The sequence below is a fragment of the Pundamilia nyererei genome, unplaced genomic scaffold (assembly GCF_000239375.1).
Source record: "Pundamilia nyererei isolate P.nyererei 1_Seehausen unplaced genomic scaffold, PunNye1.0 scaffold00270, whole genome shotgun sequence".
Classification (NCBI taxonomy): domain Eukaryota; kingdom Metazoa; phylum Chordata; class Actinopteri; order Cichliformes; family Cichlidae; genus Pundamilia; species Pundamilia nyererei.
The window spans coordinates 209173-222982 of NW_005187671.1; the positions used below are offsets into that span (position 1 = coordinate 209173).

At 38.4% G+C, this 13810-nt stretch overlaps 1 protein-coding gene across 4 annotated transcripts in view; it reads left to right on the forward strand.

The window, feature by feature from the left end:
• myo18ab (myosin XVIIIA b) overlaps positions 1-13810 on the forward strand; it is a 124089-nt gene that overhangs the window by 70647 nt on the left and 39632 nt on the right. For all 4 annotated transcript variants that reach the window (XM_005750349.1, XM_005750350.1, XM_005750352.1 and 1 more), the window contains 3 exons: positions 5162-5290; positions 12559-12702; positions 13667-13756. In XM_005750349.1, the coding sequence (XP_005750406.1) occupies positions 5162-5290; positions 12559-12702; positions 13667-13756 (363 nt within the window). The remainder of the gene's footprint in view (positions 1-5161; positions 5291-12558; positions 12703-13666; positions 13757-13810) is intronic.

Below are 13810 nucleotides of genomic sequence, written 5' to 3' on the forward strand. Positions count from 1 at the left end.
GTGTTTTGTGAGCAAATGCTTTTGCATATTCGTAGTGTTTCCTCCCTTAAATGAAATCTCTACTTTGCAAGTATTACAAGTTGCCCTGTTGTGATCCGTTCTTGTAAAGTATAACCAAACTTTTGAGCGTTTGAGCCGCCGTGTTTCCTGCCAAGTAAATGACGCTCTGCAACGTGGTGACGTCATTCGGGGCGACTGGAATCGATAAGGGAATCGTTTACAAAAATGGCAAACAATTCCAAGGAATTGAAACAGTGGGAACCGGTTCTCAACAAGAACCAGGTTTTGATACCCATCCCTACTGCTGAAAGTGTTGGGCTTTGCAAATGTTCCATAAATGGTAAATGAAGTTGAGGTCAGATTTCTGAATTCAATAAACATTAGTCTCTTTAAAGATGCTAACAAAAATTGTGTGTCCTCAAAGAATGGAGCGCCACTTCTCCTTTATGAAGAAGGTAGCTTGGTGAAGCAGCACTTCACATCACAGAATAATAACACAACAGGATTAATTTAGTTAAACACATTACGTTTTATCATTACATATTATTATTTCTGTTATTATAGAATTATATATATATATATTTTTTTTTTTGATTTTTTTTTTGTGTATGTTATTTTTTTTTAATCAGAGTCAGATGGAAATACAAGAAAGACAGGCACACTTAAAAAATGGCAGTAAAGAGAGCAATGACTTGCCTAAGAGATGTTGTTGATAATTAAAGGTACATTTTCCAGCTAACGTTTGTCTGTGTTAAATAATAACACCTGCCTAACATGGTCTATGTCAGGGCGGGCAACGTACAGCTCGCTTTGACCATAAGTGGGCCAAACCAGTGAAACTTCCCATTCAGTATAAAGAAGTTACTTATTTAACTGTTTTTCTACATGAGGAAGAAAAAGCTGCTGTGACAAGGAAAGAAATCTGTAGGCACGCATCTTTGGACTTAAACTGTAAGTAATAGATGTGAAAGATTACGGCAAAAATTCTTGCAGCTGATTGCCCAGACTGTTCAGGTTTTTTTGTAATCGTAAAAACCAGAAATTTCTATAGAAAGTGGAAAAACAGAAACTTTTCTGTCATTTACATTTTTAATGCCTAATTATTTTGTGTAGTATGAATGGCCATATGAGAGCATTTTATCAGTAGGAAAAACTGTAAGACTTAAGAAAACAAACAAACAAACAAAACGGTTAAAAGGCCAAAGTTTCTGCTTGTGCTTGTTTGTGGTGAGCAGAAGTTCAAACAAGTTAAGAATTATAAATAACTTCAAGCACATTCTGGCCTATGAGACTCATTTAGACCCTGAGCCATGGCTCTGTGCTACATGCAGATATTCAAAGACACTTTGTATATAGTTTATTTTGTGTAATATTCAATACTGAACTGTAACTTAGGAGAACACATATGAGGTTTAAGGCCTGGATATGTTTGAAACCTTTTATCCTCCACCATGGAAAATGGCTGAATATAAAAGTGGAAATCACTTCAGACAGTCTCCAATATCATTGAAATGCAGCCAGATGCTGCTCATTTTACATTTTAGCTCCTTTCTTCACTTTTTCCCAACACGCTTGCATTTAAATCCAGCTCGCCGTCTCTCTGTGTACTTGGCTTGTACCACTACACTTGTTGTCTTCGGAACATCTGCCCCCCTTAAATCTTTTGCATAATGGTATGATCCCAGCCCCCCACCTCCACCCCCGATTTTAATAATTTAAATAAATAATAATATTACATTTCATCTAAGAGACTGAGGGTCTTAATACTAGCATTGTCTTTCTCAGTATTTTCCAACAAGTCACATGTCCCGCCATCTAAAATTAAAGCAAATCACACAGATTTTTGACATTAGTTGTGTTTGGACTCTCATCAGCCTGGAGGAATTAGCAGTAACACAAGATTTGTGGGCTGTGCAGGTATTGCTGCCAACCTGTCCCTGGTGTGCAATGCCAAACTTTTTGTAGCTCTCTGCATGGTAGTATTAAACCATTCCCACACTGACACAAGGGTCTCTGAGGAGCATAGCTGTTCATGTTTGCCGCATGTGTTGTCTGCTTCCAGGCTAGTTAGACATCATCTTCCCACGACAGAAAATCCCACTGGAGCAGAATTGATTTGTGGTACCCGAATCCATTTTTGGGGAGTGGAAAAAGCATTTCTGTGCTTTTTATACCTTAGCCACTTCGTTTTCCCACCAGCATCTATAGCCACAACAACAGTAAGGCAGTATTTAAAACTGTTAGATTGGCGTATAGGGAAAAGGCCTGCACAATGCCATTTTACACAAAATATCAGTATTTGTAGAAATCTATAAAGCTCCACAAACATAAACAAAAGTAATTCACCATAATATTCTTTGATACTCTGGAATTTGCCATAAGCCCTGAACAAATGTTGTTGTTGTTTTTCCCTCTGGCAGTAAACATAGCTCACAGGCAACTGGATGAGGAACAACCTACTGCTCATTAAACCACTATATAAAAAAACAAACAACCCCAAACAAAACTATAGCAGTTGCCCAGCTGGGCTGCAAATTTTGATTTGGACCCAAAATCATAGTAGATCACCTCACTGAACTATAACGCAGGTACCCACACAGTGATTATTGCAGAATTACATATACTCATCATGGGCATAACTGTTATTTGTAATTTAGGGTTTTTAATAATTTCTTTAAACTGCTGTTTTAGTTCCAGTGAAAGGAACTCTTAATGCTTCAGCACACCGAGGCATTTTGGATAATTTCATGCTCCCAACTTTGTGGGAACAGTTTGGTAATGGTCTCCTTCTGTTCCAACATGACTGTGCACCAGTGCACAAAGCAATGTCCCAGAAAGTCTATTCTGTTCATCTGGAGTTAGCGTTTTCAGTGGATGAAACTAGAGATGGACCGATCCGATATTACGTATCGGTCCGATACTGACCTAAATTACTGGATCGGATATCGGAGAGAAATAAAAAATGTAATCCGATCCATTAAATATCAAAAAACCATCTCACAAAACTTGCCACACGGCGTAACTCAGTTCATAACCGTAGCACGTCGGAGCAGTGTGCGTCACGTGATAGAGCGGCTGTGTGTATTTGGAGCCTCGCTACCAAACCAGCATTTCATCTCTGAGGAAGTTATCCCAGAGAGAAGTAAAGCAAGTGTGTAAGTTCGTCTCTGAATCTTTGTAAAGCATTCCCACGTTAAGCTTAACAACCGATATATAGAGCGACTGCCTCTTCTTGCTGCTACTTCAATCATGAAACTGATCAATGATCAGCTGATCGGCTTTTCTGTTGCGAGTCCGTCTCTCTTCTTTGTGTTTGGCCCACTTTGGACCAGAAAGAGGAAACCAGCGGCTGAACAACAGCAGCACGTTTAAGCTTGATAAGCTGTTGTTAGAATTTATTTAATATTACTTTCTACTCGAGGATCTTTTTCTACAGCTGACGGCTGTAACTGTGCAGGGGCGGATCTAGCAAAGTTTAGCCAGGGGGGCCGATAGGGCATGAACAGGGAAAAGGGGCACAAAGACATACTTTTCTTTGTTATTCTCATTTAAAATGTCGAGCTTTTTATAAATAATTATCTGAATCTTACACCCAAAGTTTTAATCTGATGTAAAATGTATAGAAGTCCATTACTGTATATAGTAACTGTTAAGTCTAATATACCCTAGTAAGCTATAGTACTTTTTCCTTTGGGAAGGTACCATCTGTGCAGTCTGCAATTTTGTTGAAGAAAGATGTTGAATCTATTTAATATTTCTTGAAAAATAATTGATTTCTGTGCATTTTTTTTCACACTGCATCAAATTAAAGTTGATTAAGTCGATTAAACATCATGAGGTGGGGGGCGGGGGGTGGTTCCCTATTTTTTTTGCTGGGAGTTTGCAACCCTATTAGTTAGGTTGCTTAATATTTCTGCTAAGTACTCTTTAAAATACCAGAATAGGGAGGATGGAGCAGGTTTAAGTTTATTAGATTGATCAGTGTTGCTGAACTATGACATATTTTGGGTGCAGTGTATTTTTTACATACAGGTATAACAGAATAGCTTTAGTGTTGTTTATTTAAACTTGAGTATGAACTTATACAAAATGCAGCAAGATATTAAAAAAACAGTTTTATTGATTAAAAAACACTATATCGGATTCATATCAGTATCGGCAGATATCCAAATTTATGATATCGGTATCGGACATAAAAAAGTGGTCTCGTGCCATCTCTAGAAGAAACATTTAGTCAATCCACCAAGTGACTTCTTCAGTCTCAGCTGGCTGCAGGTTTCCCCTTCATTATAAAGAGTACATTTGATTAATGACTAAAACTAGCCCAACTGACAAACGATGGGCTGTGAGGTCGGTTTCTTTATCATTAATATGCAAATTGTTGCTTTGAACAGCTTTTTTCCTTGAACACATGAAGTCATCATTTTAAAAAGTGCTACATTTACAAAAGTTTACACAAATAAACTACCTTTATTTCTAATTACTCTGGTTATCTTTTTCTAATATTAAAATTAGAGCAACCTGGTCTCAAACACAAACCCGTATCCAACCAGGTCGAATGCCACCCAGATTTCAGACAACCAAAACTTCTGGAGTACTGTCGTCAGAATGACATCATGATTGTGAGCTATTGCCAAACTGGCTCCTCTAGAGATGCATCTTGGGTGAATTTGAAATGTCCTCCTCTGCTGGGCGATGAGGTGCTTGTATCCATTGGGGGAAAAGTACAACCAAAGTAGTGCCCAGGTGGCCCTGCGCCTCAACATACAGAGAGGAGTTGTAGTGATCCCAAAGAGCTTCAAAGCTGAGCAGATCAAACACAACTTCCAGATATTAGATTTTTCACTGACTGAGGAAGAAATAAAAGCCATTGAAGCATTGAATAAAAATATTCGGTTTGTTGAGTTGCTGATGTGGATTGATCATCCGGAGTACCCCTTTCATGATGAATACTGAACTCTGTAACTTTTATGTGATGTACTTGATTTTTAAGAATAAATGACAGATCATGGGAAAAAAATAAAAAAAATTAGAGCAAATAGTTTTTCACAGCACTTTACTTGAACTTGAACTATTAACTTCAGAGAGTTAATAATGTGAGAAAATAAAGGAGAGAGCCGGTATATGTGACACTCTTCTAACTCTACTTGTCCTTCTGCAGGTGTTCTTCAGAGCAGGGATTCTGTCCAGACTGGAGGAGCAGCGAGATTTCCAGACGAGGAGGAACATTTCTCTCTTCCAGGCTGCTTGCAGGGGATACTTAGCCAGACAGGCGTTCAAGAAGAGAAAGGTAGGACTACTTTATCATTTGGCATTTAAAAAGTTAGGAATTACGTGTTGAAATCTGACCAACACAGCACTGATGACTTGCAAAAAAGATATGTCGTATATTTGCCATTTGTAAATATACTGGCTTTCCCCCTGCTGCTCAGGTGATTTTTGTGATCATGCATCTCCAGTGAGCAACTGCCAAAGAAGTCAGCTACTCTTTCCCACTGTGACTTCATCATAGTGTCTTCTTTAACCATTCCAGTATCGATTACTGACTGTGTGACGTCATTCTCATACCTTTTATCACCTTTCCCCCTCCATTTTCTTTTTTCATTTTTGATTGTGTTTCGTTTTGTTCTGCATTTGCATTTACATACCTTTGAGGTGACTGTTGTTGGGATTTGGCATTATATTCCTTATAGGTGATTTCTGTCAGGTAGATAGATGACAGATTAGGAGGAAAACTTTAAGGAAAGGAACTGAAGAAACTGGAGATGCAGAATACCCCTTTAATCTGTCTGTACCTTTTATGCCTCATTGGTATGACCTTATTATTTTACTTCACTATAACCACAAAAAGCTTGATTCCTGACATTGACTTTGAATCCAGAATGTGTAGAACTATTAGGACATTACAGGCAATAAAAAACACATAATCAATCATAATCTTGAGCAGCCATGTGTTAACATCCTTTTGGAAATGCCCTCCTGGTAATCCTCTTAAAAAACAAACACTGGATGTCATCAGTCCCCGAGGAGACATCAGGGCCAACCAGTAAGGAGCCACAAGTGCAGCCATGGCTATTATTGCCTCAAGGCCTCGGTTTGAGCCCCAGCTTTTATGGCAAACAGTTATCTTGTATAATTGATGTAGACTGGAACTGGGTTAATTTCTTTCATGTCATTGTAAATAGCTAGTTGCTGATGTGCATTGTAGGCATTGGACAGAGTCTCAGACTTGTGTCAGAAGCTGGTGTTGAAGGCAAAGAGTAGCAGTGACTCTTCAGGTAAGGGACAGAACATGTCTGACAGATAAAACCCAATTTTGGGGTTAAAAACATGCATAAAAGTGTTATCCCAACCGACTAAAAGACAAACCAAGGCAATGTCTATACAACAAAAGTATGATTTTGCATTTTTTATACATATATATTTATTTTAAATGGTACAATACTAGTACCTTAAAAATTCATTGTCCAGAAGCAGGTGTGATAATATTAAAATACAAATATTAAAAAACAAAAAAGTCTATTTAGAAAACTAGAGTTTTCTAAATGGTAAATTATACTAGTATTTGTAGCGCCTTGCTACTTCACTTGAGCACTCAAAGTGTTTTCTACTAAAAATCGTATTTACTCGATCACATTCAGACAGCACTGTTATCTACACCTAAATGCTGTATCTAACATTCACACACACAATCTGATGGGTGCATCGGGGGAGTGCGTCTGGGAATAAGTATCCTGATCAAGGATCCGAGGATACTTCAGCACTTGGACTGGATGAGCCGGAGATTGTTGCACCTACCTTAGTCTACAGTGTTTGTAGACTGCCTGCTCTACTGCCTGAGCTACAGTTGCCCCTGTTTCAATTAAAAGACCGTCATGGGATTTCATTATTATTTGACAGTTCCCCTGAAATAAAAGTGAGTTCGAGTTTAGATGTGTTTAGGTTGCTACAAAGAAGCTTTAAGGATGTGTTACAAGTTACCTGTTTGGATGATTGTGCTTTAGTCATTTTCTTCTCTGCATGCGTGCGCGCGTTTGCGCGTGCATGTGTGTAAAATAATAACCTGACAAGTGGGAAACATTGGTGCTGTCTCGCAAAATACACGTGGGGATCTGTTGACTTCATGTGTAGCTTTACAGAAGTGATCATGCTGCTTGTGAAACTTTTCTCATGTGTACACAAAGTTAATTTGGTACACAGTGTTTGTATTTGTGGTAAGTGTATATGTGTGTGTGGAGATTAAGCTTTCATTACCATTTCATTTTATCCTGTTTTGCAGCACTGGTCTCAGGGCTGCCAACAAAAATGACTTTTCAAGGGCGTTTGGCTTTCATGTTATCCCCCAAAGAACTCAGTTTGAGCCTCATCTCTTGTGGCAAACAGTAATCTCATGTAATTGATGTAGAACTGGGCACATTTCTTTTACGCCGTCGTAAATAGTTTGTTTCTAGTGCGCTGTTCATAGGCATCCTGGAGAGTCTCAGACTTGGTTGAAATCTCAAAGCAGATAAGAGGAAATGGCTCACACTGTAGTTTGTCTTCTAATGCAACTTAGGATGCCTTGACAAGTTCATATCATCACAATCACATATGTCTAAATTATCTTCTCAATAAGTTACCCAGCATTTCATCACTTCAGTGCTTGTATTGTAAAGGAGCAGTAAGAAATGCTGGATTTGCACTAGAGTTCTAAAAATTACAAGAATGAAAAGTGAAAGTGATAGACATCAGTCAAATCCAGCATCACAGCCCTGTGAATAAACTTTAAAGACACATTAAATCCAATCTGCTTACCCATAAAACATACATTGAATGGATATTGTTAAGCAATGAATGCCGGTGGGAGCTTTAAAGATGTAGGAGTTGATTGAACTCTGCAGTTACTGAGTCAGCTGGGTGCTGGCGGCTTTTATGTAATGCTGCTCTGTAACTTTACAGACTCCGTATACTGAGTGTTCAACATTAGCCAAAAAGCTAATGAAACTAAAAATCAAAGATTTATCCAAGTCCGTCCTTTTTCATTCTTACAGATGGACGTAGTTTAGAACGTGAATTTGTGCTGTAATTTGTATAACAATCAGGTTTGCTTTTTTTGTCACAAGACACAACCGGTTAGTTTGTTTACCCATCTAACCCACTTCCCTGCTCTAGGGAACCTCCTTGTTGTCTTCCACATTCCTCATATCCCACCCCCTCTCTCCCTGAGGGAGCTGCATTCAAAGCACTCCAGGAAATAAGTGAGATGGAGAAGGATGATGGGGAAATAGGAAAAAAGGAAAGAAAGATGAAGACTCCACTTCGCCATGGGGGAACAGACAAATAGAAGAGATCTGCTGACTGCTTTGAAGCCCTGCAGTCTGTCTCCACTCTCTCTCTTTTTGACATTCATAGGAACAGTTGAGAGTAGAGGAGCACAGGGGATTCCACTGCCAGCCAGCCAACGCTGAGCCTAATTAAACAGTTGCCTAAAGAAAGAATCCCCACTTTCCCCACCCTGACAGGAAACAGGTGTATTGAGAAAGATGCTACTGCTTGTATTCAGACCAGGGTTTTAATAGTTTTGCAATTTTCATTAGTTTTTATTTTTTATTTAGTTTTGACTTCAGATTTTCAATTTTATATCAGTTTTAATTAGTTTTTACCAATTGTTTGCTAGTTTAGTTTAGTTTTTATTTTTTTGAAAATCCTTAGTTTCAGTTTAGTTTTGATTAGTTTCAGTTATAGTTTTAGCTGTGTTTGCAATAATTAAGCATACTGCACCCTGGACAGGTCGCCTGTTTGTCGCAGGGCTAACACGCAGAGACAGACAACTCACATTTCCACCTATGGGTTCTTTAAATAAATAAATAAAGGCAGATGAACAACCATTGATACCAGGCAAATATAAAATTTATATCTTGGCCCCAATGAGACTATTAACTCTTGCAGCACCGGGTGTTCGTAATTTTGGTTCAAGTGAATTGATAAACCTTTTGAAGGCAATTGACTCACACGGTTATGTAGATGTCCCCGTCCTGTTGTCTCAGGATGCATCACGCTGCCTTGCCTGGGGTTAGCTTCTGTTTTCTGGGGATGAGGTTTGAGTGTGCTCCCTTACCTTCTCAAGGTAAGCTAGGTTAGCCTTCTTGTGTGAGCTTTTCAAGCACACTTTAAGGTTTGTGGGATTTTTTTTCCCCTTTAGAAATGTCCCTCATAATTTGTCTCTTTCCACTACAAGACACTTGCTTTATCCAAAACACAGTCATATTCAAAGTAATCCCAAATTGGGATAATGAGACAGCAAGAAAAAAATCTGGAAACTAAACTTCATTTTCACCCTTGACTATTGTAGGACACGCACACATCTACGAAAACTAAACACATTTTTGCTATAAATTCAGTTAATTTTAGTTAGTTTTGTGAACACTCATTACAGTTTTAGTTAGTTTTCCTTTTTTTGTTTTTGTTTTTATTTTTATTTCCGTTAACGAAAATGTTTTTTCACTTCTAGTTTTCGTTATTTCGTTAGTTTATCTGAAATAAAGCCGTGTTGAAAGCATTTGAAACAAAATGTATAAGAACGTTGGATCTAAACTTTTAATGAAGTAAAATCATACAGTTTGGTGAAAAATATCTTGAGCCAGTCCTCTTTTCTCTTTGCTAGGAAAATAGGAAGCTAAATAAGACTTGAAGCTTGAAAGTCAGTATTTGTTATTTTGACTGTCTTTACTCTCCAACATAGCCATAACTCTCTTAGGCTCACTATGGAAAACTGTGGTTGGGGTCCATGTCCTGACCAAAACTATGGAGAAATATTGGTGATCTTTGAAGTTGTCATTTCAAAGATAGGGACCAGGTCTGAGGCTACTAACTACTGTCTTCAAAGGATTTCAAAAGGTCCATCAAGATGAGAATAAAATAGCACCAAGACAGTCTGTCTGCGATCAGTTTTCCATTGAACAGGTTCAAGTTAGCACTTATATGCAATCTGTTTGCAATAATACCACAATTAACTCTAGTAAATCTAAAATCTGTTGCCATCTGCACCAAATGACCACTGATGAGCAACCACTGATCAAAAACCACTGATCAATGGCCATGAGTACAATTCAGAGAGCTGGGGAATGGCTGCAGTCACAGCATTGTAAGATGGTGAAAGATGTAACACCGGTACCAGAACCATGACACAGAACTTCTCACAAATCTTCAATCATAATCATAAGTTATGTTTCAAGTATTATAAGCAGTAACACTTTAACACAAGACCTGCCAGAATGGGCCATTTTGATCGTGACCTGTTTTTGAAGTTAAGTTGTTCATTTTCATGTTATTTCTTTTCTAGTTTTAAGCAAAGGTTGGTAAAATAAGTATTTAAAATGACTTTTGATAGGTCTGTGTAGCACAGGCCTATTGCTGGAACACCAAGACAATTCTACTACAATGGCAAAAGCAAGACGCAAGTCACCAGAGCTCTTTGTGTTGCTCGTGCACGAGGGAGAGAACTGTGACGAGCGCCGTTCCTTCCGCTCGAACCTCAGTCGCTCTCAGTTAGCTCCCTTGCAGCACTGTTCTTTATTGTGGTTACATGAATATGCATAGTCTCATTAACATATGACGTCTTACATAGGCATACATGTGAACAAAGAGTACTGTCTGTGTGTATGTGTAGGTATGCGTATGTGTGTGTGTCTCAAGATGTGACCCTGTGAACGACTCCCCAAAGCTGGTGCCAGGAGCCCAGCGGGCCACCTAAACAAAGGGCTTTTATACTAAAACAGATACAGAGTAGGTGTCCTCCTATCCCATAAATCAGTAAGAGAAGGTACGACCTCTCTCATGACCCTAGGACAGCGGTCCCCAACCCCCGGGCCTCGGACCAGCACCGGTCCGTGAGTCGTTTGGTACTGGGCCGCGAGAGTTGAGGCTCAGGTGTGAAATGTCTGGTTTTCAGGGTTTTTATCGTTTTTCAGCGTTATTTTGTCATCGTTTTTATCGTTAACTCGGTTTTCCTGGGTCTTTTCACGTGTGTTATGAATAAATCTTCTTTTTTTGGGTACCGGTACTAGTTTCATTTTGTTGTATTTATCCGCGACACCTTAAAGGCCGGTCCGTGAAAATAATGTCGGGCATAAACCGGTCCGTGGCCCTAGGATGTGTGTGTATGCCAGAACCCTCTGGAAGGCACACAGAGTCTTTGCAGACTGCTAAGGATCAGACATCCTATCACTATGCAATCGACTATATACATCTAAGCATAAATGACAATCCAACAATATAAACCTAACAACTTTCTAGGGTTTTTGTTAGATTTATAGATTATTTAGATAATTTCATTACTGATCATACATTTAAGATATGCATTATAATAAACTAATAAACATAGGGAACAACAAATTACACAGCAGCTGGCACATGTAAATATTTAATTGTTATAGAGGAAGAACTTTATGAAAAGGTCAAAATGAATTATTACATATTATATGCATATTACATATAAAAGAATTATTGTAACATTAGAAAAGTTCATATTTATCTTCCACATCTTCCTCTGATCACCTGCAGCCTCTCATCAGTGAAACACCTCCTCCGCTCTTCTTCCCTGAAACCTGTCCAATTTCACTGTTTATTTCCACAGACTCTTTGCTCAGTTTAACTCTGTGCTGCTGCTTCTCTGCAAAACCAGCAACACGTCCAGTTCTGCATGCACTCTGTCACACAGTGCCCACTCTGATCTGCTATTGTGCCAAAAAGTTTGTCTCCAAAAAAGTGATTTCCGATGTTTTTGAGTGTTTTTAATGTCAATATCTTTGCTTATACGTGTCATGCCTGTAGAAGTGACATAACATTAAGTGGTTAACCTATATATACATTTTGACAAGTATCTTTATGATTCTGCCTTTATAGTACCCACTATGTGTTCTACATTATAATCAATGCAGTCCTTTTTGGCCACTTCACATATCTTTATGGAACTGTTATCTTATTATATTTGTTGTACTTTCTGCTGCCCTCTTGCCCAGATGCCTCAGTGAGTGTTTATACCTGGATAAGTGAAGGATATATAAAAGTCACTTTGCCAACAGCTGATTGCAGCACAACCCGTTCAGGCCTGCAGTAGCCTAATTGTTCATCTGTTATTTAACTACAGTCCCTTATATATTTGCTCATCACATTTAGCTCACTCACGTTATTACAGCATCTTTCATGACAAAATGGGGTCAACACGACCCCCTTGGTGGTTTTACTGTTAAACATTTTATAGTAAACTGACATTTCAAAATGTTGTGACACTTTCATGTGTGGGTGATAATCCTTAGAATGAATTCTTGCCTTTGTCTTGGAACTGGAGTTGAAAGTTTGTGGCCACTATAATTACAGCTGACCAGTAGATGTTACTGGTAGGATATGTCTTTGAGGCTTTGAAGCTTTAAATCTTCAAATCTCTTTTTGGTACAATCAAGAAGAAACCTCAAACTCTCCCCACATAGTACTTTTCTGGTTATCCTGCATTTTGTATCTGTTAATATCATTGTCCAGCTTTGTGGTCTTTTTCTTAATGTTGTTGTATTTGTGTGACAGATTCAGGATCTGGCAATCCGCTGCATCCAGAAGAACATAAAGAAGAATCGTGGTGTCAAAGGCTGGCCATGGTGGAAGCTGTTCACCACTGTCAGACCTCTGATAGAGGTGCAGCTCACTGAGGAACAGATCCGTGGCAAGGATGTAAGTTTAAGCACATACACTGGTGGTACATTCCTGGCATGTATCTGAAATAAAGCCGTGTGGTGATTTAATGCACAAAAATCAGTCGCCATTTTTGTGGTGGGATGTAATATTGGTGGTTATATAAACTTTGAATAATTACTTTATTTTGTATTTTACATTCAACAGTTTTAGAAATGCCTTCTCCTTAATTCTACATGACAAATCCTGAAATTAAGACCAACCTGTGTAATGAAGGGTTTGTATCAAGTGTCACAGCTGTAATTTCTTCTGTGATATTACAGATAGCCCTGCATGTTTGATTTTGGAGTTTTAAACTGGATACCCTTCTTGCTGCAGCCCCAAAGGGGATATTCTTCTTCTTATTGTTGTTATGTTGGATTAAAACACATGGTTCAATTCAGTAAAACTGAGAAAAGCATTATTATTAAGTATATCTACACAGTGCACTAACATGTATGTGACAGGCTACTGTAAAATGCCATGTTGCGGTTTGAATTCGGACAGTCAGCATTTTCTATGAAGGCTACTCATCTATGGAAAACAGTTCCCACTCAAATCAAATCAATTACAGATCCTAAATCCTTTACAGGTCAAAGGTTACTTAAGGGTAAATCAGTGCTGTAGTCATTTTCATTAATCATTTTATAATTTTACAAGTATCCATACTTTTCAAAATAATTGTTATTTTTCCCTCAGGTTTTCTGCTTTTTGGGGTTGTTTTTTAAAAGCTGTGTTTCACACTGAAGTCTATAGTTTTTTAATAATAGCGCAATATGGTTTTAAGTAATGCGTTTTGTAATTTGTTTGTGTATTGTGAATGTAAAAGCTCGACTGAAAATGAGCAACTATGTGCAGCACATCAGTTTCGTGCTCCATATTGAGCTGTATTAAACTGTATTGTCTCTTTTAAATACATAAATAACTAAAACCATCTTTTGATCTTTTGCATGTTCACTCTCAGGAAGAGATCCAGCAACTCAAGCAGAAGCTAGAGAAGGTAGAGAAAGAGAGGAATGAGCTGAGACTCAACAGTGACCGTCTCGAGAGCCGGGTAAAAATACACACACACACACACACACACACACACACACACACACACACACAC